At 35.7% G+C, this 22,448-nt stretch overlaps 3 protein-coding genes across 3 annotated transcripts in view; 2 read left to right on the forward strand and 1 right to left on the reverse strand.

Annotated features, from left to right (window-relative positions):
* LOC107671241 (transmembrane channel-like protein 6) overlaps positions 1–15,275 on the reverse strand; it is a gene marked incomplete at its 5' end in the record, with an annotated part of 24,797 nt that extends 9,522 nt beyond the window's left edge. Inside the window, 11 exons of the mRNA XM_016464140.1 lie at positions 637–785; positions 2,379–2,546; positions 4,962–5,106; positions 5,197–5,363; positions 5,502–5,759; positions 7,016–7,103; positions 7,248–7,356; positions 7,707–7,838; positions 9,354–9,491; positions 9,584–9,692; positions 15,177–15,275. Coding sequence (XP_016319626.1) covers positions 637–785; positions 2,379–2,546; positions 4,962–5,106; positions 5,197–5,363; positions 5,502–5,759; positions 7,016–7,103; positions 7,248–7,356; positions 7,707–7,838; positions 9,354–9,491; positions 9,584–9,692; positions 15,177–15,275 — 1,562 coding nt within the window. The remainder of the gene's footprint in view (positions 1–636; positions 786–2,378; positions 2,547–4,961; positions 5,107–5,196; positions 5,364–5,501; positions 5,760–7,015; positions 7,104–7,247; positions 7,357–7,706; positions 7,839–9,353; positions 9,492–9,583; positions 9,693–15,176) is intronic.
* On the forward strand, positions 15,259–18,768 carry LOC107671256 (synaptogyrin-2-like). The gene is made up of 4 exons (XM_016464154.1): positions 15,259–15,451; positions 16,753–16,990; positions 17,116–17,249; positions 17,345–18,768. Exons 1-4 carry the CDS (start codon positions 15,353–15,355, stop codon positions 17,537–17,539), a joined length of 666 nt encoding a protein of 221 aa, XP_016319640.1. The 5' UTR covers positions 15,259–15,352; the 3' UTR covers positions 17,540–18,768.
* Positions 18,769–20,719: 1,951 nt separating this feature from the next.
* Positions 20,720–22,448, forward strand: part of LOC107671255 (soluble calcium-activated nucleotidase 1-like) — an 8,661-nt gene continuing 6,932 nt past the window's right edge. Inside the window, exon 1 of the mRNA XM_016464152.1 lies at positions 20,720–20,854. The gene's annotated coding sequence lies outside the window, so the exon portion shown is untranslated. The remainder of the gene's footprint in view (positions 20,855–22,448) is intronic.

The following is a 22,448-nucleotide window of genomic DNA, read 5'->3' on the forward strand; positions in this document are numbered from 1 at the left end:
ATATTAGAATGATTTCTGAAGGATCATGTGACACTAAAGACTGGATCAATGATATTGAAAATTCAGCTTTGCACCACAGGAATAAATTTGATTTTAATGTATATTAAAATAGAAAAACATTATTTTACATCATACTAATATTTCACAATATTACATTTTTTCCCCTGTATTTTTGATCAAATAAATGCAGCCTTGATGAGCATTAGAAACTCCTTTAAAAAGCATTAAAAATCGTTCTGATCCCAAACTTTTTACTGGTAGTGTAGTTCAAATCACTGTCTGTATGAATTACATAATATTAAAGTAAATAAAAATAACTGCTTATGTTATATACACATATAGTAAATGATGCAACTTAATGCTTTGGTTGGACGACTTTCTTGCTACTGAAACAGACAAATGTCTCTGAAAGCTTTGGGGTAGTTCTCAAGATAAGAGTCATGCTAAATTAAAATGTCACACTAGAGTGAGCAGCAATCAAATGAAGCATGTTAAACTTGCTTCCTGCTGCACTGAAAGGAAATACAGCTTAGCTCACAGCAGAATTAGACAGGAAGTGAATAAACAGTAAGTGAATGAATGGTGAACGAAAGCAAAAAAAAACAAAAAAAACAAGGAAGTGATGGCTTCCCTGACCTTAAAATGGACACGTAAATCTGAGTGCTCGGGAAGTTGTAACGCTCTACCCTGGATAACATGTCGAAGAAACCAGGCAGTAGGTGACTGACGCATGACACGACCAAAGGCAGTTTCAGCAAACCGACAGCTTTCTGAAAAGAGTTTGCCTACATGATAAAGACATAAACAAATGAAATCAAATAAAGAATTATATTTTAGTTCTAGAGGAAGGACAAAAACAAGAATTTACAGAAATACATCAAGAATTCTAGAGAGAGAAAAAACATTTCAAAATCGTTTTTTCTATAAAACCGATTCAAATGTAAAGCTGATGAATGGGGACAAATGTGCAAATTAGCATTTACAATTAAAACAGTTTTATTTTGTAACTTAGTGCATTACACACTAAACAGAAAACTTCCATTTATCATTTTACAATAAATGTCATTAATTAATGCACACTCTCACTGGGGCGCGTTTTCCAAAGTTACAACTTTGTATCTTATTTACCACTAAAGTGTGCATATTAGTACCTTTTGAAATGGTAGCATTCCAGCTTTTGTACCTCTTTTTTTTTCTGTGTAACTATGTACAGTATCCTGCTAACTATATCACTAGTAAGTTATGGGGACTTGAATGCAGTGTTGGGGATAACATTACAAGTAACGTGAGTTATGTAATCAGATTACTTTTTTCAAGTAACTAATAAAGCATTACTTTTTAATTTACAAGAAAATGTCTGAGTTACTTTTAGTAATGTAAGTAAGAAATGCAAGTTACTTTGTTTTCCCATTTATTGACTGACAGAGAAATCGGGAGTAAGTGCAGAGGTGTTGTGTGAACATGATGTTACTGTAGTTCTGGACTAAATGTGAACATGCATTTACTCATCTCACTTGCACAGAAACAGATTCAGTATTCCTCAAAATGAATAAAACCTGTGACATGCAAACTCTGAATATGACACAAACCTGCAATAATTAAATACATTAAATAACACAAATATCCTTTAAGTATTTAATCTCATTTTATTAACCAATGTCCAATGTCTTTTCTGCTGACCTACGGTGATCCAATTCAACCACACTAATAAGCAAAAATTATTATTTTTTTATTACTGAAGAGTGTTGAACTTTCTTCTCCTGCGTCCTATTCTTCATGCAATCCAGAATAGCAGCACAGCTAGAAGGTTTGATTAAGCTGTGCGCTCTACCGTTTCTCTTAATTTCACTTTTGATGTGAAAGGGCTTTTTACATTTGCCAAAAATATAACTTTTTATATTAAAATCAAACAAGCAAGTCTCACCCAGATTTAAAAAGTAACGTAACACATTACTTGCCATAAAAAATTAACTAAGCAATGTAATTAGTTCTTTTTTTTAGGGAGTAACACAATGTTCTAATTCATTACTTTTAAAAGTAACTTTCCCCAACACTGCTTGAACAGCATTGTGAATGAGCACAGAATTAAAGGCTAAACTAAAACACACTGACGACACAATCATAGTTTTATATCAGCAAGGCAACAGCCCAACAGACAGTATTTTTCAAGATGTGGAGTCTACTGTGAAATCTGAAGAAAACAGTCAACCAGAAAATGCAGTTGTTGAAAATAAAGCCGTTTGCATTTTAATGAGGGAGCAAAAATAACTGGTGTGTGAACGGAACAGGATGTGACTAGTGTTTTCTATCATGAATTGTGTGATTTCTTAAGTGTTAGGCATCCTGTTGTCTATTCAAGACTATGACCAGACCCTTACCTTGGAACTGCCCTGGTCAATGTAAGGGTGTAAGTAGTAAACAGCCAGCATGCAGGCAGCTATGCAAAAGAGGCAAATGGACCATACAAGAAAGTGTAGACTCAACCAGCACAAAGTTGAACACAAGTTCCTCTTCCGTTTTCTGCAGCTGAGCTCAGACAGCATCTCCTAAAACACAAACATTGACTCAAATCTAAGCTTCATTTGTAAAAGTCAACAAAACATTACCTGTGATGTTACGTATTGTTAAAGTGTGTCATTTCTGCTTCAGTGTGACCAAACAGAATTGTCCCTGTCTGCCCTTGGTTGGACAAACAGGTCGTCCTTCTTTAGACTTTCACAGCAGTGGTTGCTAAATCAGTCTAAAAACAGTGTTCAAAGTGCTACAGAGTGTTTACACTTTTCAGAAAGTACCAACGAATGGCTTACGCAGTGGGCTTGGAGGAAGTATTTTAACATCAAACAAATGATGGTTACACTGTTCCGTTATTAATGAATAACTACACAGGAGCAAATGAGTAACACAATATTAACATTCTAACTACTATTAACTGACAAGAAACTTTGATTAGTAAATTGGAAAGTAATATCATTAGCTACTGGTTTTTTTTTTTCCATACCTCCCGGAACACAATTTCAACCGAGGGGGGCCCCCCAGTGACCGCTTGCTTAGTGCCCCCAAAACTCTAAACATGCCCCTGGAAACTATATGTTTCATAATTAATGTTAATACGTAATTAGTTATAAAATGAATAGCATGGCAACCCACTAGTAATGACTGAATTATTACCAACTCCTTTAGAAGTAATTAATAAAAATTTGGAACAGTATTCTGACAGCCGACCGAATACGTTACTTCTCAGACATTCCAAGACCCGACAAATGCTGATTCAACATTGACAAAAACAAGCCTGACCAATGCCAACAGGGGCAATAAACCGATCAGACAAAACCCGACGAACATGTCTGTTGCCGAAACGAAGTATACTTTGGTGAAAAGCATGATAACTCACTAGAAATGAATGAAGTCATTGTAAGCTTTTGATGTGTTTCATAAGGTTTTGGATATAATTCCTTCTGATGGGTATAGTAGGAGTCATTATTAGTGGGTAACCATGATATTCACTTTAGAATGCTGTGCCAAACAGCTAAGGATGTAGTACTATGTGTAAGAAATAATATGAATACAAATAAGGATCAGAGGAATGCCAGAAAATTGGCAACAGGAGTAAGATCCAGATAACTGGTTTTAAAAAGCCATTTCCTTTTTTCAATTTTCCATTGTAAACATTGTAAGCTCTGTAAAAGGAATGATAAAATGTAGTAATTATTAACAACTTACCATAATATTAAGTCTGTTATTACCTATTGATTATGCGATGATAAGTAAATGCTAAAGTAGTGGTTAAAGTGTTAATTTGTTATGCATTAGTTATTGATTACTTGAAACTATACAGGTGCATCTCAATAAATTAGAATGTCGTGGAAAGTTTCTTAGTAGTTCTCTGGGAGGAATGAAAAACTACTGCAATCAATTGTGTACTTTAATTCATTAATCTGAGATCCTTGTTAATAGTGGTTACTAGAATGTTAAAATTGTCTAACCCATTTGCTCCTGGCTAGTTACTCATTAATGACAGAACAGTATTCCTAAGTGTTTCCAAATGACACACATTGCTGCTGGGTTTTCCAACACTCTGGTTGGTTTCTGGGTTGACCAGTCTGTGAGAGCCATGGCTTGAGAATTATATAGCTCCAAGTTGCACAGTACAGTGCATAAGCCATTCAACTGACAGTAGGGCTGTGCAATTAATTGCATGCGATTGTCATGCGCATCTCATCAGTAAAGCCGGTTCCGTGATTAGTAGTAAATCTCCATCACCTGCTTTCAGATGGAGCGGCATTTACTACAAAGAGTAAATTAGACAATTAGGCAATATCACGTTCATAATCGAATGCGATTCATCTGAACGCGATATTGCCTAGCTTGTCAGTGAACTACGGCTCTGTGTAGTAAATGCCGCTCCATCTGAAAGCAGGTGATGACGATTTACTACTAATCACGGAACCGGCTTTACTGACGAGATGCGCATGACAATCGCATGCGATTAATTGCACAGCCCTAACTGACAGTGAGCATGAATGGACGCATTCAGATCTTGCACACTACTCAGTGGACCTTTGTTTTTGAGTGTTCAAATCACTCACGCATGTGAGAAAAATCGAGCTGCAGGCTGTGAAAATTATGTGAGCGGAACGTGGACAAGTGAAGTTTAATTTCTGTCCTTTTAGAGTTGTTTCTCCACCCTTTCATCCCCTTTTTTCGGCCTGCAGCTATATTTCTTTAACCTCGTGTTAGTTTCATATGCTATTTAAACCTTAATAATTTGCATTACAAACCTTCTGCATTTTTTTATTCATATCACATGTTTGACCTCAACCATAAAATTGTATCTGACTTTAATGTGCATAACATGTCTTAAAATATCCCAACATGCTTGTGTACGACACTTTTCAATGCAATTATTAGTGCTCTCTGGAGCATAAATTAGTTTTAACATGAATAGTCATATTGAAACAAACCTTCAGCTGAGTGCAGATGTTCACCGACTGCAGTTTAACGGACCGTTTCTTGCTGACTTTAAAATCCCAAGAGCAGAAAACCTTTAAAGCAAGGTTACCAGAAGTCTTGAATACGCGGAAACTCTTTCCGAATGATTTAGACATACTGAAAGGATAAACAAAATCTGACTTAATCCCAGGGCAAGCTAATGATGGGAAATTTAATTTTCACAGTGTATAAGGAAAATAGACAAACCTGTAAACAAGCATTACACATGTGATAAACATGCCTGCTCCAATAGTAAAAATATATGCCAGTGGTATGTTGTAATTTTCTGGACACAGTTTAGTTTCAGCTTGGCAGTTTTCATTGGTGGAGTTGGCATAGTGGCCATAAAACATCACAGAGTCTGTGAGGACGCCCTGTTGCGGAACAAAAAACCATAGCGTTCACTAAAGAGTCAATGTAATATAAATGTGGGTCATCTTAAATTTCCAGGAACTGGAAAACCTAATATAAAGCACCTACTTTTTAAAATATACATATATTATCACCCTTACCATGCCAGTAAGCATCCAGAGGTCAGCTGTGGTTGTGTGTTTGTTTTTTGGCGATGGAGGATTTGAGATTTGTGGTAGGACCAGGAAAAGGCCATTGATGAGGAAGAGGAGGATGTTGTAATGTAACAGTCTTCTGAGGAAGATGAAATAAGACAGAACCCCGGTGCCGAAGTGAGCGCTGATGTTTTTGAGCACTCCCTGCCAGAGCTGTATGGATTTCTGCTGGGAGACTCTACCATAGCACCAACCACACAAAACCTATGCATCAAACACAAGAGTGCATACAGGTTAATAGTGGTTCAACGGATCACAAATCTCACGGTTCGGATCACATTACAGTTTTTGACCCATAGATCGGATCATTTTTCGGATCAGCAAGAAAAGAAAAATATTTCAATTTAACTTGCTTTCCATTTATTACTTAAAGAAAAGTACTTCTTTGATACCACAGCAAATACTACTAGATTAACTAAGAAAGTTTAAACATGATTAAAGTGACAAGAGAACAGCAGTAAAAATAAGAACAAATACACAAATTACAAGCATAGATAAATACAACAGAATATGTTACAAATAAAATAAGGTTGGTAGTATTCAAATACAGAAATGTAATAATTAGGGAAAATAGCACTGCATAGTGTTCACTGTATAAATTAAATATAGATTTTTATCACAGCTGTTTTGTTGTTCGATGATCATTAATGACAGCAGCAGTATTTATAGGCTGCTGTCCCTTTAAGACCTGATGCACGGATCCGATATAATTATGCACATCGCATCGGATTTCTTTCTCAGCTGTTTTCATTCACTTGAGACATAACTGACTGTTTACCTGAATGATTGTTGAGATGGGTATTTTGTAATAATTTTATGCTTATGTGTCTGTTTAAAGGATTCAGAAGAGGATTCCGTTTGGGATTCGCGCGCCGTCTGAAATGCGTGTGCGCGCTTCATGTGTGTGCGGCTGTATGTGTGTGCGGCTGTGCGCGTAGAGAACAGCGCGCGAGTAACGAATCGAGTTCCCTTTCGCCTTTTCTCTCTGGAATTGTTTCAAATTCACTTGCTTGTCTAAATACGAACAAATGATAAACTTATACTCTATTATGGTAAAATTTTGCAATTAATCCGCGGATCACATGCATGTCGAACCGTGGGGCTTGGTCCGTACGGATCACGGATCAACTACGTTCCGTTTAACCACTACAGGTTAATGAATCAAGAACTGTTGTTTTCAGTGTTAAACTCTGGAAATCTACATTAGGAATATTTAAAAATGCCACTTTCAATGGTAATTTCTATGTGAATAGGGTACAAATTGTACCCTTGTACCCAAATCTAAATGCTAAATCTGCAATCATGTTACCATTTATTGTGGATTTTTATTAGTACTTTAACCTATGATTTCATTTATATATTTATATATTTATACATTTTTTACATTTATTCATCTATTATAGAATAAAATTAAACAACACAGGTTAGTGTTTAAATCTTAAATGCAAGAAGACATTCACCTTCAAGAACCAAGTTTTAAATTGATGACAGCACAGGGCTCTGTTAGCAGAGAGAGGCTGTCCAGCCTCCCAACAGAAGACCAGAGCTCTGAAAAGACACATTTAGATAAGATTACGCAAAGACTGAGATGAATGAAAATGAAATGAACCATTTTGACACAAAGAACAAATGAATTATTGCACTCAGGTGATATAATTTTGAAAAGATGTACTAATGCTGTCTAAAAGTCACCTGATCTGACGCTTCTCAGAGACACTAAGGGGCATTTCATGCAACACACGCACACATTCACCAGCAGACAAACCGTGTAGTTTGTTTAGCAGCTCTTCCTTTTGTGTCACTAGAACACAGAAACAAAGTGTCAGGGGTCCACTTCTAATGTTAATAAAGATTTCTGCATCTCCACACACCATTTCCAATATAAACAGCCTGTTTCTTGTTGCTGTGCCTTTAAGACTTTTATGTAAATAAGTGTGAAATTAAATTGGAGAAGTATAGAACGAGTCTTTGTTGCAGTTTAGTTTCAGTAAACTTTCTTTTTCGCTGAGGAGGAAGTTCTAAGAGTTACAGTATGTTTCACAGTACATCAAATGCTTTTATCTTTAAAGATCAAGAAAAATTTGATTCCTCATAATATGAGCCCTGATTGCTTCAGATAGTTGGCATTGTGAGCGTTTTACTGCTGCAAACCATCATTCTTGCAGTCGTCCTGTTCTCTAAAGACATCCTGCTCTGTAGTGCAGTGAGTGGTGGACACAATGCTAAGAGGTCGTCTTCTACGCGCCTCTGTGGATCGGGAGAGCGCAGTCGACTGATTAAATCCTGAGGAAAGACAGCAAAAAAGCATCATAAATGTAACACATTACACCGGAAACTGGAGAAAATAAATACATTGTTAGTGGAGAAGACTGTATTACAAGTAACAAACTACAAGTACCGTAAAATATAAAGTGTAGATTAATGTGTAAATGAAAAAATAAATAACAAACACAAAAGACATGTGGACATTTTGTGGCTGTCAAATATTGGTGGATGATGTTGATGGTTAATGTGATTCCTCTGCTACGTGTGAACTTGAGAAGAACTGACTTTGAACAACCACTTAAAATCACCAAAACATCAACTGATTAAAAGGAAATGCAAAAGTCAGTTCAGAGGAAATTTCTAGAACTTAATTGTATTGAATGAGCACTTAGTAGTGTACACTGTAAGAAATAACAGTAAAAGTACTGGTGGCTCATTACCGGGACATTATCCATTAATTTTACCGGCATTTCTCTAAAAACTCTAAAACACAATGAAATGCAGTGGAAAATTCAAAATACAGGTAAAAAAGAAATACAATAGAAAATTCCTTCAAACTAACATGGTACTTTGTGCCCTATTTTTACAGATTTTTTAGAGTGTACTTCAAATTTTACAAGTATATTTTAATTAAAAAAATTGTACTTGCAAATAATATTAAAGAAAAGGCCACTTAAGTGTACTTAATGAGAAAACATTTTCATGATGGTTTCTTAATGCAATAAGTTCATTTAAAAAAAGTGTACTTTGTAATGAAGTCAAACTTTTATATTATATTGTAAAAATGTCAAGTTTTACTTTAAAATACATTTTAGATCATTATGTTTTAATAATATTTTGTCATGCTTTAAAGAAGTATACTTACTTTGACGTGTTGCACATGTAAAGTACTGGATTATAATTGCATGGTGTGCAAGGCACTATTACATTTAAAGTAAATATACTTTAAATGTACTAAATTGCAACTTCATCATTACTCATCGTTTGTACGTTGTTCATCATGTGTAATTACAAATGTATTTAAAGATACAAGTTTCAGTAGAATTAAAGTACATTAAAGTATATTTCAGTTTAAATGCTTGTCAGTACATTCACTTTAACCATATTTCAAAAACAACAGAATTAATTATGAAATCACATATAAAAATGTTCTTAAGTGTACTTAAATGCATGGGTCAAAAAAGCACTTTTAAGTTCAGCTAATTGCATTTAATATCAATTTAAACACATTTTCATTTCATTGTAAATAACATGCAACAAGAGTCCAAAAACATTACACTCATATCACACTTAAATATATTCTTTCAAAGTATATTATTTCTGTAATAAGCAAGTATATGCTAAAGTATACTTCTTTTTCCAGAAGGGTTTGTTTGCATATACTATTATTTTGTTATCTGATACAATAAAATGCATATATTTGTAAGTTCGGATCTATTGTTACAGCCACAAGAGCATATTTCAGTAAAAAAAAGCTATGATTTTATTAATTGTAAAATCGATATGAAAAACAGCATCAAAACATTCTCTTACTGATAGAGCGACTAGGCATGGAAGACAGGACCCTCTGGGTTGAAGAGGACCAGTTATTCCTGTGCAGGGCATTGGTGTGTTTGGGCTCATGGTAATGCTGTGCTTCTAAGTCTTCTTGATTTGCATGTGTCAGATCAACTACAAACAGAAAAAAATAGAAGTTAGAGTTAAAATAAGTTATTTCTGTCCTATGGGATTTACGTCAGGCTGTCTGTATGCTGTGTACCCACATTTGACTGCTCTGTATGGTCTCCTAATAGCTTCCAGCTCAATCAGGTCTTGGTCTTCATCTTCACTGGAAATCGTCTCCATGAACTGGGATGCAGCCATCCAGACTGTCTAGAGCTGTGTGCATCAGAGCAGAAAATGCAGGTCATAAGCAGCATCAGAAATAAACTTTCGTATTATGAGGCAATATGTGCCTGGGATTTATTTTCCAGAGAAATTTAGCTTATGTTGCAAACCACATAAAGTAACCTTAAAAACAAAAAGTGTGTCATTCATTTATGTCAAAATCAACATCAAAAGATACCATAACATAATAAACGTTCCCTTAGAAAATATTTTAAATACTTGTCCATTCCTTATGTTAAACTACTCTTGTAAAAAAAACGAAGAAGTGTGCTTAATTGTATAAATGTGCACTTGTAGCATACTTCAACTCTTAACAGTATATTTAAAAATGAATAAATTAAAACTGTACCTACAGACAATACAATATTAATGAAATAAAAGGCCACTTAAGTGTTCTTAAAATCAGCACACTTTCCTGACTGTGTTTCTCAACATACTTAGTACACTTGTAGAAAGAGCTCTGTGTAATAATGTCAAATTAAACGACATGGCGGCGGCGGCAGCAACAACAATACTACAGCGAGAATAAAAGTTACGCCTTCTTTCTTTGCGTGAACATTTGGGCGGCGTTATGCAAATCTTCCCACATAGTGAGGTAGACATGTGGGGGCGTGTTTAAACGAGGCGTTTTAGGTAGGCGTGGCTGACTCTGAACTTTTATAAAGAATATCTCTTTGGATTTGAGACTTTAGTCGTTGCAACTTTACAGATCTTCTTTATGCACCAAGAGCTTGTAACACTCCAAAGAGAAAGGAAACATTGAAATTGCATCATATGACCCCTTTAAATACACTTCAAATCATTATGAATCTCTTGTCATGCTTTAAAGAAGTACACTTATTTTTTTGTGTTGACTAACATAGTAACACATGTTAAGTACTTGATTATATTTAAATGTGTTTAACATTACATTCAGTTCATGTTTAAGTAGGCTATATAAAGTATATTATTTCCATAGTACATACTCTTTTAAAAAGTATGCTAAAGTGTACTTCTTTTTCACGAGGGTATTCAGCTCTATACTGTCTATCACAGTAGATTTTCAGAGCTCATTTTAGATTTTCTATCAACCCATGTTATTCATTCAACAACAACACTCATCTTAGACAGAAAAAGCAGAGGTCTGACAGCTGTACTGATAAAGTACCACCAATTACCATACTCACCTAAACAGCTGCTGCTACGCAAAGTTTCCAGCACAGCCTAAGAAGAAAATACTCTGGACAAAGCTTTCGTATGAAGAAACAGTGACGGGTACTTTAGCAGTCAGCAGAAACAATTGCACCGTTGACAGACTGCATACAAAGTCAAAAACCACAGTCACCATGCTGGGAGGAAGAAACAAGAACGGGCTGACGTCTTGCGAATTTGTTTTTTTTTTTTTTTTTTTTTTACACATACAACACTCTTAAGTACTAATCTCACAACAGATCATCAAAATATTTAAAAATGTATTATTTCAATTAGTAGACAACAAAAAATCATAAAGTATCTTTTTTACTACACACAATAGGGGAGCGCAGGGCACAAAGTACCGCGGGGTTAGTTGTAACCAGTGTTGGGGAAAGTTACTTTTAAAAGTAATGCATTACAATATTGCGTTACTCCATGAAAAAGTAACTAATTACGTTACTTAGTTACTTTTTATGGAAAGTAATGCGTTACGTTACTTTTGCGTTATTTACAGTATTTATTAGTTACCATATCAACATTATATAGGAAAAAAACTGCGCCAAAATTCAAAAATCCTTTGAAGATATCGCTGAACATTTACTTTACCTTAGTAAAATTAAAATTCTCCGTTTGTATTCATTTAAAATGAGACAAATCTGCTATTATTTTAATCTCCAATCTGTTATTTATCAGTTTAGATCATTTTTTAATGCTTTGATAACTACAAAAGACACTAACCAGTTTTAAATTCTAGTTGCGTGGATGGGGCACGTTGTAACACTGCGTTACATTGTGCTATTCTATCTATGACATTAGCGATGTAATATACTCTATTTACTTTGAATGAGAAACAACGAGAAACAGGTGAATAAAGACTGACAGTCAATGTTTAATGTTTAGAAATTATTATTTCAAGACATGTAAAGCATTTTTGCTGGTTTATTTTGCCGTCCCAAGCATGGATGCATAATGTGTTCATTGTCAAACTCCAAAATCAGATTATTTTTAATTCTTCAAAAACGCCATCATTTTATTTGAAAAAAAACAAAAATATTATTTTATTAACAAAATATTTTAGTTTGTCTTGTATATTTTTTTTCATTCGATCAGATAACATTTTAAGCTGTCATATGGTCATGTTACAACGTGCCCCTCAGATGTTACAATGTACCCCACCTATGGGGCATGTTGTCACATTTCACATTCCATTTTTTGAGGGTAAATAAAGAAAAACGTATACACTGTAATTATGAAACAAAGCGACATATTTGTACTAGACAAGTGTAAAATTACTGTGGATAAAACATTTTTTATTCTGAACCCCATGTGGATTTACACAAACTGAGAAAGTCAAAAAGTGTTACTTTGTGCCCCGCTCTCCCTTAGTGTTTCATCATATAAACTTCACAGTAATCATTCGCAGCAACTGGTCTGCAATTTCCAAAACTGCTAATATTTCTCATTTGTGGAAATAGAGCAGGACAGAGCACAAGAAACAAACAATCAAGCGTCCATCAGACCGAGATGCGTCAGGTGGGAGACAGGTATTTTACATTACAGTATGGTACAGTATGTGATATTGTAAACAGGCCTTACCGTGGTAGAGAGACTGACAAATTACTGTAACTCGGCCTTCATCTGAAAAAGTCAGCTATAACAGATTCAGTCATACGGTACAGTGAAAACATTTACTTGTATCGGCAGCAAACTTTCAAAACCTCATGGCCGTGTCATATCTTCATCACACCTTTTGACAACACACTAGATACAATTGTCAGTTGCATGAGTTAGGTGTAAGTGGATTTTCTAATGTGTCACCTATTTTAACATCTGCAGCAAAGCTGATTTAAAACATGTATCTTGCATCATTTGCTATTGAATGAAATCCTCTGTGTCTGTCAGAATCGTCTCCATCTACACCGCAAACATGCAGCAAGGTCTGGAATGGAGCCATTTACTCACAGTTTTGTGCAACTCAACTTTGCATCTGTTTCTGAAAGCCGGACAGTGGATTTTGAAACCTAACAAACTTCATTTTGTGAGATGTTTTGATTGAAAAGTGTGCTTATGCTATATTTATTTAAAACAAATGACACTGTTTTGAAATATTATGTATAAAACTAATATTTTTAATTGTGGCTTAATTGTCCAAATACGTTTTGGGTCCACTGTATTGAAGTACCGTATTGGCCCGAATATAAGATGACCCCCCTTTTTCCAGATGTACATTTTGGAAAAAGGCTTTTCAAAAACCAAATCTTGTTTTTTCTCAGTAAAACACATTTTGTCTTCATTTTCATATTGCATATTTTTCCTATTTTAATTTTTGTTTTGAAAGGATGGTAAAAACTGGTCAAATGTACCAACAATCACATTGAAAAAATATACACTTTTTGATACACCGTAACATTTTTTTAAAAAACAGGTAGCCCATCTGAATTAGGACATTTAGGCTATCCATCTAATCCACTTGTTAAATCTGACGTCACGTGTCACCGCTTCCGTGTCCAAACGCTCTATCAGACACCACGAGAAAACAACAAAAGGTGCTAATATACACTCACAATGTGATATACTACCCAAAAAAATTATAATCCTAACTTTTAACTACATACCGAAATCCCAGATAGCAAGAAAGACAATGAAAATAGACAATGAAAATATAAATATAAATAAATAAATATACAAATGATTTGTGTTTGGGACGCTGTGAGCATGGAGACTGTAGTGTAGACCGTAAGTTTGAAAACGTTTAGCTTAAATGTTTAATATGAATAAACAGTGCTCATAAACGGCTGCTGAGGTAGTATTCTCAAGTGAAGCGAGTTGAGGCTTGGGCCCGGAAACAGCGTTTCTTATGTCACCACTTAACCGAATAGTAGCCTACCAAAATCTTATTAACAGTAGAAGTTAAATCTATAGTCTTCAAACCTGGGTACTGTCTTACGTTTTAAAATCACAAAGGGAGTTTGGTCCCATCAGGCTAACGTGACAGTCACGACTCATGCAGCTGTAAGGTTTTCTTTTTCTTTTGTTTTTACTCGCGATCTTTACAACACGCATTACATTACGTATTTCATGGCACACTCGTTTTAATGCGTATTTGGCGCCACCTATTGTTGTGGGTGTATTATTGACAGATGTATTTCCAAGAAAAAAACATCGTCTTATATTCGGGTCAATACGGTAACTCGATTGATAGAGATGAAATGAAATTCCTATCATCAGTTAGATACATTCACCGAACCTCCCTGTTGAAAAAACCAGCATATGCTGGTTAGGTATGTTTTGACGCTGGGATGCTGGTTTAAGCTGGTCCTTTGCTGGTTTAAACTGGTCCTTTGCTGGTTTAAGCTGGTCCTTTGCTGGTTTATGCTGATCCTTTTGCTGGTTTATGCTGGTCCTTTACCAGCACATGACCAGCATAAACCAGCAAAGGACCAGCTTAAACCAGCATCCCAGCGTCAAAACATACCTAACCAGCATATGCTGTTTTTTTCAACAGGGCTGTACGACTTACTTTCTTCTATGAAACACAACATATATATTTTTTTCTTTCATAGTCCATAAATGAAAGCCAGTGGGGTCCAATGTTGACTGGACATTTTTTAAATATCTTATTTTGTGTTACACTAAAGAAATGCACTCAGGTTTGAAAGACATGAGCTATGTAAACAAATAATGAACATACATTTCTGGGTGAACCTTTGAATTAAAAGTAGATTAATAGCGCCACCTAGAGGATTATATTCATACTTACACATTTACTTCAGAGTTCTGAGAGAATCATTAAAGTGACGTGACATGTGGCCAAGTATGGTGACCCATACTCGGAATTAGTGCTCTGCATTTACCCATAGGTCAACAAACAAACGAAAAAGTGTTTCCGTGAACGAGTCTCTACAGATTGAGGCCACGTGGTCAACCCTCAAACAACAGGCCTAACGTTACTTCTGCAGTTAGATTAAAGCGGTGTAAACTCTTGTGTGCAAACTGTGATGAAACATCAAGACTACACACGAACAAACAGCACAATACTGGAAAAGTCTTTACACTCATAAATATTTAAGCATGTCCATGGCATATATCAAACAGCTGCCATCTTTGCCAGAGGACTAGATCAACAGAATGACAGCCTGTATTATATTAATTATTAATATGAGACAGATAGATAGATAGATAGATAGATAGATAGATAGATAGATAGATAGATAGATAGAGATAGATAGATAGATAGATAGATAGATAGACATACACGCAGGACGTGTGTAAAACAGGGGCTGTTTATGTTTGATAATAATAACTGCCTGCCTGTGAATGTTCGTTCTGACGTGACGTGTACTTCCTTGATGGGTGGTGCTGCGCTACTTTCAGGAAACAATTGTGAAAGTAAATAGCAGATCATCAAGCTGGACAGTCTGCCGAAGCGCTGACCAATAATAAAGAGGGGCTACAGTGTCACAAACGCGGACATGGAGACGAGTGCTTACGGTGCTTCGCTGGCCGGTGGAGCCTTTGATTTCTGGAGCTTTCTGAAGCGACCGCAGACTGTCGTCCGGCTGCTCAGTTGGGTGAGATCAAAGTCATCGTTAGCTAATCGAGCTAGTGCTCCTACTCGATGATGATGAAAGTGTGGGATATTATTCTGGCTGGCCTCAAACTGTGTTAGTTGAAAAGAGGTTAGACGCAAAACTAAATTCGGCTGTCGTAAGTTGCAAAGCACAGACCATATGGCAGCAGTAGTTTGGTAGTTTGATGTTGAGGTCTGCATCATGTGACTTGTCAACACGAGTAAAATCAAGATGTCAACATGGCACAGTTCTGTAATACTTAGTTTTATGCAGCTAGTTTGCGTGTGCTTTCTTTCTCTCTTTCTTTCTTTCTTTCTTTCTTTCTTTCTTTCTTTCTTTCTTTCGCAAATCTAAACCATTTACTACAATAGTACTGTTAAAGGGCTAGTTCACCCAAAAATGAAAATTCTGTCATTAATTACTCACCCTCATGTCGTTTCAAACCCGTAAGACCTTACGAGAATACTTTTTGTGCGCAAAAGAAAAAAAATAACGACTTTTTGAAAATAACTGCCATTTTGGAGAGTATCAGCTGGAAGTAAACAGTGTATGCTGTTCTGTGTCAGCTGCGTCACGCGGATACGCTGTTTTCGTTCAGATCAAATCACAACAACGTAGGAAACAGATCCGGCGTGACGCAGCTGACACAGAACAGCATACGCTGTTTACGTCCAGCTGATACTCTCCAAAATGGCGCTACAGGGTGATGCGGAGGAGACGAATTGTTGAATAAAGTCTTTTTTTTTTTCTTTTGCGCACAAAAAGTATTCTGGTAGCTTCGTATAATTACGATTGAACCCCTGATGTCACATGGATTATTTTACAGATCTCCTTGCTACGTTTCTGGACTTGGGCACATTTCAGTTCTGTTGCTGTCTATGCAGGGTCAGACAGCTCTCAGATTCTATCAAAACTATCTTAATTTGTGTTCTGAAGATGAACGAAGGTCTTACGGGTTTGAAACGAAATGAGGGTGAGTAATTAATGACAGAATTTTCATTTTTGGGTGAACTATCCCTTGAAGTTACACTGGCCCCAGATAGTAGCTATTAAGACAGTTTGGCATACTTTTATGTTTTATTATTTATTGCAAAGACATTCATGTTTTTAAGAAATATAGTGTAAGCATGAGCACACAAAAAATATTACATTTTAAATGTTAAATCTTTAGACAGATTCCCATTCAGACATGACAATGTTGCAATAGTAGTTTCTTTGGTGTTTCTTACACCTGTGAGGATGCATTATTAAAGAGATTCTATTGTTGTCCCTAATTCTGCCTCTGTTTCTTTCCGTCGCAGCTCTTCTCCATAGTGGTGTTTGCTACCATCCTTTCTGAAGGCTACATGAATGAAGAGCATGTAGACGTCACTAAATGCATGTTCAATCAGAATGACAGTGCTTGCAGCTATGGAATTGGTATTGGAATTTTAGCTTTCCTGGCCTGTGTTGTCTTTATTGTGCTGGATGCCTACTTCCCCCAGATAAGCAATGCCAACGACAGAAAATACATCGTCTTGGGTGATCTTGGTTTCTCTGGTAAGAATTATTATTGTTATTTTTTTAATGATTTTCTGGAATGATGTGGGGTTGAGTAAATGATGACAGAATTTTCACTTTTGGGAGAACAAACCCTTTATGTTTCTCTCCGTTTTTCTAATCAGGTGTGTGGACGTTCCTGTGGTTTGTGTGTTTCTGCTTCCTAGCCAATCAGTGGTCTCACACTACTCGATCAGCTGTAATAGCTGATGCAGCTCGAGCTGTGGTGGCGTTTTCCTTCTTCTCCACTGCCACCTGGGTGAGCACATCTCACTTTATTAGACTTCCTGTTGCTGCCTGATGGTCTCCTTGTCTATTTGATAAACTGAAACAAGTATCACCCTTTTTCTCAAGGCCATGCTTACTGTGTTGGCATTTCGACGATACCGCCAAGGAATGGACGAGGTTGGCCTAGGCTACAATGATCCAGCCGGCGACCATACTTCCCCATACCCTTCCGCATATGCTGGTGCTCCAGAGGGTTACCAGCAGTCCCCATTCACCGCCAGTTCTGCGGGACAGGGAGGCTATCAGCCTCCCGCGTACTGAGGGTGAAGGCATTTTAACGCTTCTGAGAGGCTCACCTGTGTGGACTGTGTTTCATATGCTCCACTTTTTTCCTTTTCCATAAGAGTTTAAATTGTGACCAGGGATTTGGTGTGCTTTGCTAGTGTGTATTTTCGTGTTTGGAAAAAGCTATTTATTTTGATTTCGTTTTGACGCAAATTCTAAACCCTAAGTGTAAAAGATCTTTGCACTTCTGCAGAATTATCTTGCTAGCTTTTTTTTCTTCTTCTCCAAATTAGTTTCTGAAAAACAGATTCAACACCAGCTGCAGTTTTTACATTTATGAAATAGATGGAATTTGCTTTATTCCATGTCCTGAATGCACAATCACATAATGTATGAAAATCTACAGAATTGACATGCCTTAACGGTAGAGTCATTTCCATACAAAACCGAAATCTATACAAAATTCCTCATATGCAGATAATAGAAAGTGAACAGACTCTGTGCCAAATATGTTACCACAACTGAGTAATTCCTTAAAAGCACTGCTTTGCCATATATCACATTTGTTGAAAAGTATGCACTAAATCTATTGCCAAATGGCTTTATTTACTGCTAACTTCAGTCTTGAGTCTAGAATAGATAACTGTTGAATAGTTAGATTGAGGTTGTGAGATATTGAAATGAGTAAACTACTGTAAATGTGCTTTAATTTAATTTTTGACAGACAATGGGCTTTGTGTGGATACTAAGCCTTATTTTTGTAAACTGTAAGCACCTGAGTATTGAAGTATTAAACAATCATATAATGTAATATTGTTGACGACTTCTAGCAGTTTACCTTTAAAATGCTCTTTTATGTCAGGCCAAATTCACTGCAAGATTTCTACCTCTTACTATTGAAATTGTGCATTATTTTGAAAGTAATATCTAGGAATTGACATTAGTTCCAAGGAATTTCTATACATGTATTTCTGCATTGACTATTTTAGACCACTTGTACTGTTTTCTTCATTTCCCTCAAATGAATAAAAGAAAAACTAGAATAAATAATCATCTAAGTTGGCCACTAAATTGAAACTCTTTTCAATATGGTTGTTTTGTTGAAGGTAGGGACATTTCCTTTACACAGTTCTGTTATAGCACATAATCATTGTGTCTTTCTGTTCATTTACTTTGCAACTGTATTTGTAACAGCAGGTATTGCAACATTCTCGTTTTTGTAAGGAAATGCTGCACAATAAACACTTGATTTTTTCCAATGTTAACTGATATCAAAGTCTTGTATCCCGTTTGAAATCTAAAGATTAGGGGGTAGTTTACCAAAAATTTTAAATATTTAACATTTTTTTTTTTTATTTTACTCACCCTCTGCTCTATGTATGACTCTCTTTCTACTGCAAAACAAACACACACAAAAGATCATTTTGAAAAAAAATTAAATAAATAAAAGATAAAGATGTCTCAAGTTTCAAAATTCAAAGAGAGTCAATGGGGTACAGTGTTCTCAAAATTATTGTTTGTATGTTCTGCAGGAGAAAGTCAGTCATGTTTGTAACACCATTAGGGTGAATAAATTACAGTTTTTATTTTTGGGTGAACTATTCCTGTCAGAAAAATCTAATCATTGCACAGCCTGGTGTACAAAGGGTTAAAGGGTTAGTTCACCCAAAAATGAAAATTAGCCCATAGCGCATGCGCCGCTCAGAAGTGACGGACGCGGAAGCGCAGCGGAGAGATCAAAACAAAACACCGGTCACTAATTAGAAGTACAAAACAAGGATTTGTAAAGAAGAATGTCGGAGGATTTCAATATAAGCCAAGAGGAGACTGGTTTTCCTTTGCTAAAGTAAGGAAACTTTGCTTCCTTTGCTCCTGTTAACAAACGTTGGTTTCCACGAGACTCACCGGCGCATGCGCAACGCCGACTTCATACGTCATCTGCCCGGAGCTGCTTCCATTTACAACAGTGAGCGCAAGCTAGATTAAAGCGATTATTACGTTTTGAATATGGATATTTTTCTAACAAAAACGCATCGATTCACTACAGGAGGCCTTTGCTCACCCCCCGGAGCCGTGTGAGACACTTTTTTTTATGGATGGGCGCTTTTTATTTAACTTCTTTTGGACTGAAGCATGCAACACCCGCTGAGTGGCATTAAACAGCTTGAAAGATCAAAGACAATTTTTAATATAACTCTGACTGGATTCGTCTGAAAGAAGAAAGTCATATACACCTAGGATGACTTGAGGGTGAGTAATTTATGGGCTAATTTTCATTTTTGGGTGAACTAACCCTTTAACATTGTAGCCTACTTTCTTAATTTAGATGTAATTTTTATTGTAGCCTCTATTTAAAGGTTTGTAACACCGCTGTGTTTAACCCCAAGTAAAGTACTTGTGATTTTTTTAATCAATAATATAGGTCACTGGTGCTGATACCTGGATGAATATAATTTCTATCATGTTCAGTTTTCGTCTGTGTGTTATTGCAAGTCCAGTGTATTGTGCTGAGTATGGTCAGATAATATCTCAGAGTCTGCAGGATCTTGTGTAACTGTTACAAAAGTATAACGTATTGCATGGCTGTATAATTACTTAAAAACATGTATCGTATGAATTTTTTTTTTTTTTAATGTTAAGCCCAAAGCTTTACATCAAAGACAGAATGAATTAATTTAAGCTAATATGCATATATCACAAACTCAAATTGTTCTAGATAAGTATATTTTATGTTTAGATTATTAGAACAAGGGTTTGCTGGTTTGCATGTAACTATATTATTGTGGGTGCAAAAAAAAAAAAAAAAAATCTCCTGAGAAATATATTGCAACCATTGAAATAAATAGCCTATCTATTATAACAGCCATGCTCTTCATAGGTTATGGTCATGCTTTTCGTAAATTCATAACTATAAATTCATGTAAACAGCCTATAGTGCATTCTATATACATTTTAAATCTAATGAGTATTAGTGTAGGCTATACATGATTTAGTATTATATGGTAATATGAAACTTTTTATTACACTCCTGACACCTTTTTTATTAGTAATTTTTTCATTGGTTGCATTTTTTATGTATATTATAACTCTGTAACGTGTTTCTTGCATGCTGTAAAATTAAATGTTTTCATTGCTGTCGTAGTTACAAAAAAAAAAAAAAAGTGTGCGTAAAATGTACGCGTGTATGAGCGGAAAGGTCTGGTTCGCTGCGCACTGAGCACACCCCCGATTGCGGAAGTGTATGGGATGCGCAGAGCTGCCTGAATGGATCCGTGAGGAATGAGAGTTCACAAGCCGCGGTTTGATCATCAGCAGCCCGGATTCATTTTGAGCCTTGTCTTCCACCCTACTGTAAGTATAGTACGCTTTATAAATACTTGCAGCTAGAGAACACTGTACTGGGTTCATGCAGAAATTCACTGGCTCTCTAGACATGTCACTGTTAGGTGGGCCAAGCAAATACGACTTTTTGAAATAAAATGTATATTAATTAAAATGAAAGAAATACCTTCGCACACACACACAAAAAGTAGTTTAATAGCCCTCTGTTTGTGTGCGATCTTTTCATAACCGAATATCTAAGATAGTTACAAATGTTGATGTAATGCAAGAGATTAACTCTTGTGAAATATACTGTATAACCCAAGTATTTGGCCGAACACATGGAGAAGTAGAATTATGTATAATTATAATATCTTTGGGTAACAAATACTAGATTGAATAGGTAGAAAGAAGCGGTGTCCAATTGGTCCAGCGGTAAAAGTTTACATCACGTGACTAAAGATTAGTTAGTTCACGAGCCCTAAGGAATTTCTTATTATTGAATCCATAAATAGATAGCTCTTGGTACACATCCTAGTCCTTGTAATTATTTGTGGAATATTCACTGGTCTATATAGAGATCAACTATACTCTACTGAATAATCCAGGGATTATTTACATTTAGAACTTTGTTAAAAACATAAAAAGAAAAAGGAAATAAATCAAATGCATGCCATCTGGTTCAGAATTAATTGACCAAGTTAAATTTGCTCCTTAAATAAACTAATATTTACAGACAAATACCAACCTGATAGAGACAGTCACAGTGGTTCAGGGATCAAATAATGGGAAACAAAATGCATTACAAATACATATTTTGCAAATTTGTTGAAGCCATAACTTCTTTGTGATCATCAGAATCAGAAGATGCAAGATCAGTCATTGCCAAAGGTTTACAAATGTCCTAAATTGCTTGTAGTGTATAAAACTTGCCCGTTATTAAAGAAGAATTGATGATTTTCCAGTGTTATTAAAAGCTGTAATTGTAACTACAGTGTGCCACAAAGTTGCAAAGATTTTTTGAATACAACTCAACTTCTATATTTTGTTTTTTAAGTATTGATTTTATTAATGAGTATTATGAAAGGGGAAGTAGCAACATTTGTAGTTGGCATTTATTGGTGAATATGTTTCACTTAATAAGCTGTACACATTATTTCGAGTATTTTAGTATTTTTAATACAACGAATCTTTACCACTCTAATCATGTGTATTTGATTCCACATCAGAGTAATGTTGTATTTTATTTCAGTAAAATGGGAATGTGAATATTAGAATTTTCTAGTTTTTTTATGGAGCAAAGGTTTTCACACAAGTGTAAAAGGGCAACAGATGTTTTGCAAAACTGTTAAAGTCTAATGTGATGCATAATAATAATAATAATAATAAAGGGGTCATATGATGCGATTTCAAGTTTTCCTTTCTCTTTGGAGTGTTACAAGCGGTTCATGAATATTTAAGATCACTAAAGTCTCAAACCCAAAAGAGATATTCTTTATAAAAGTTAAGACTCGTCCACGTCCTCCTAAAACGGCTCGTTTAAACACGCCCCCACGTCTACGTCACGATGTGGGAAGATTTGCATAACGCCGCCCAAATGTTCACGCAAAGAAAGAAGGCGTAA

This window comes from Sinocyclocheilus anshuiensis, unplaced genomic scaffold, assembly GCF_001515605.1.
Source record: "Sinocyclocheilus anshuiensis isolate Anshui unplaced genomic scaffold, SAMN03320099.WGS_v1.1 scaffold2670, whole genome shotgun sequence".
Lineage (NCBI taxonomy): Eukaryota > Metazoa > Chordata > Actinopteri > Cypriniformes > Cyprinidae > Sinocyclocheilus > Sinocyclocheilus anshuiensis.

What these genes read in the sequence shown, in the direction of transcription:
- LOC107671256 (XM_016464154.1), top strand. Translation starts at nt 15,353, where the DNA reads ATGGAGACGAGTGCTTACGGTGCTTCGCTGGCCGGTGGAGCCTTTGAT. An exon ending in TCGTCCGGCTGCTCAGTTGG is followed by an intron (nt 15,452 to 16,752) that starts GTGAGATCAAAG and finishes TTTCCGTCGCAG; the next exon opens with CTCTTCTCCATAGTGGTGTT. An exon ending in GGGTGATCTTGGTTTCTCTG is followed by an intron (nt 16,991 to 17,115) that starts GTAAGAATTATT and finishes TTTTCTAATCAG; the next exon opens with GTGTGTGGACGTTCCTGTGG.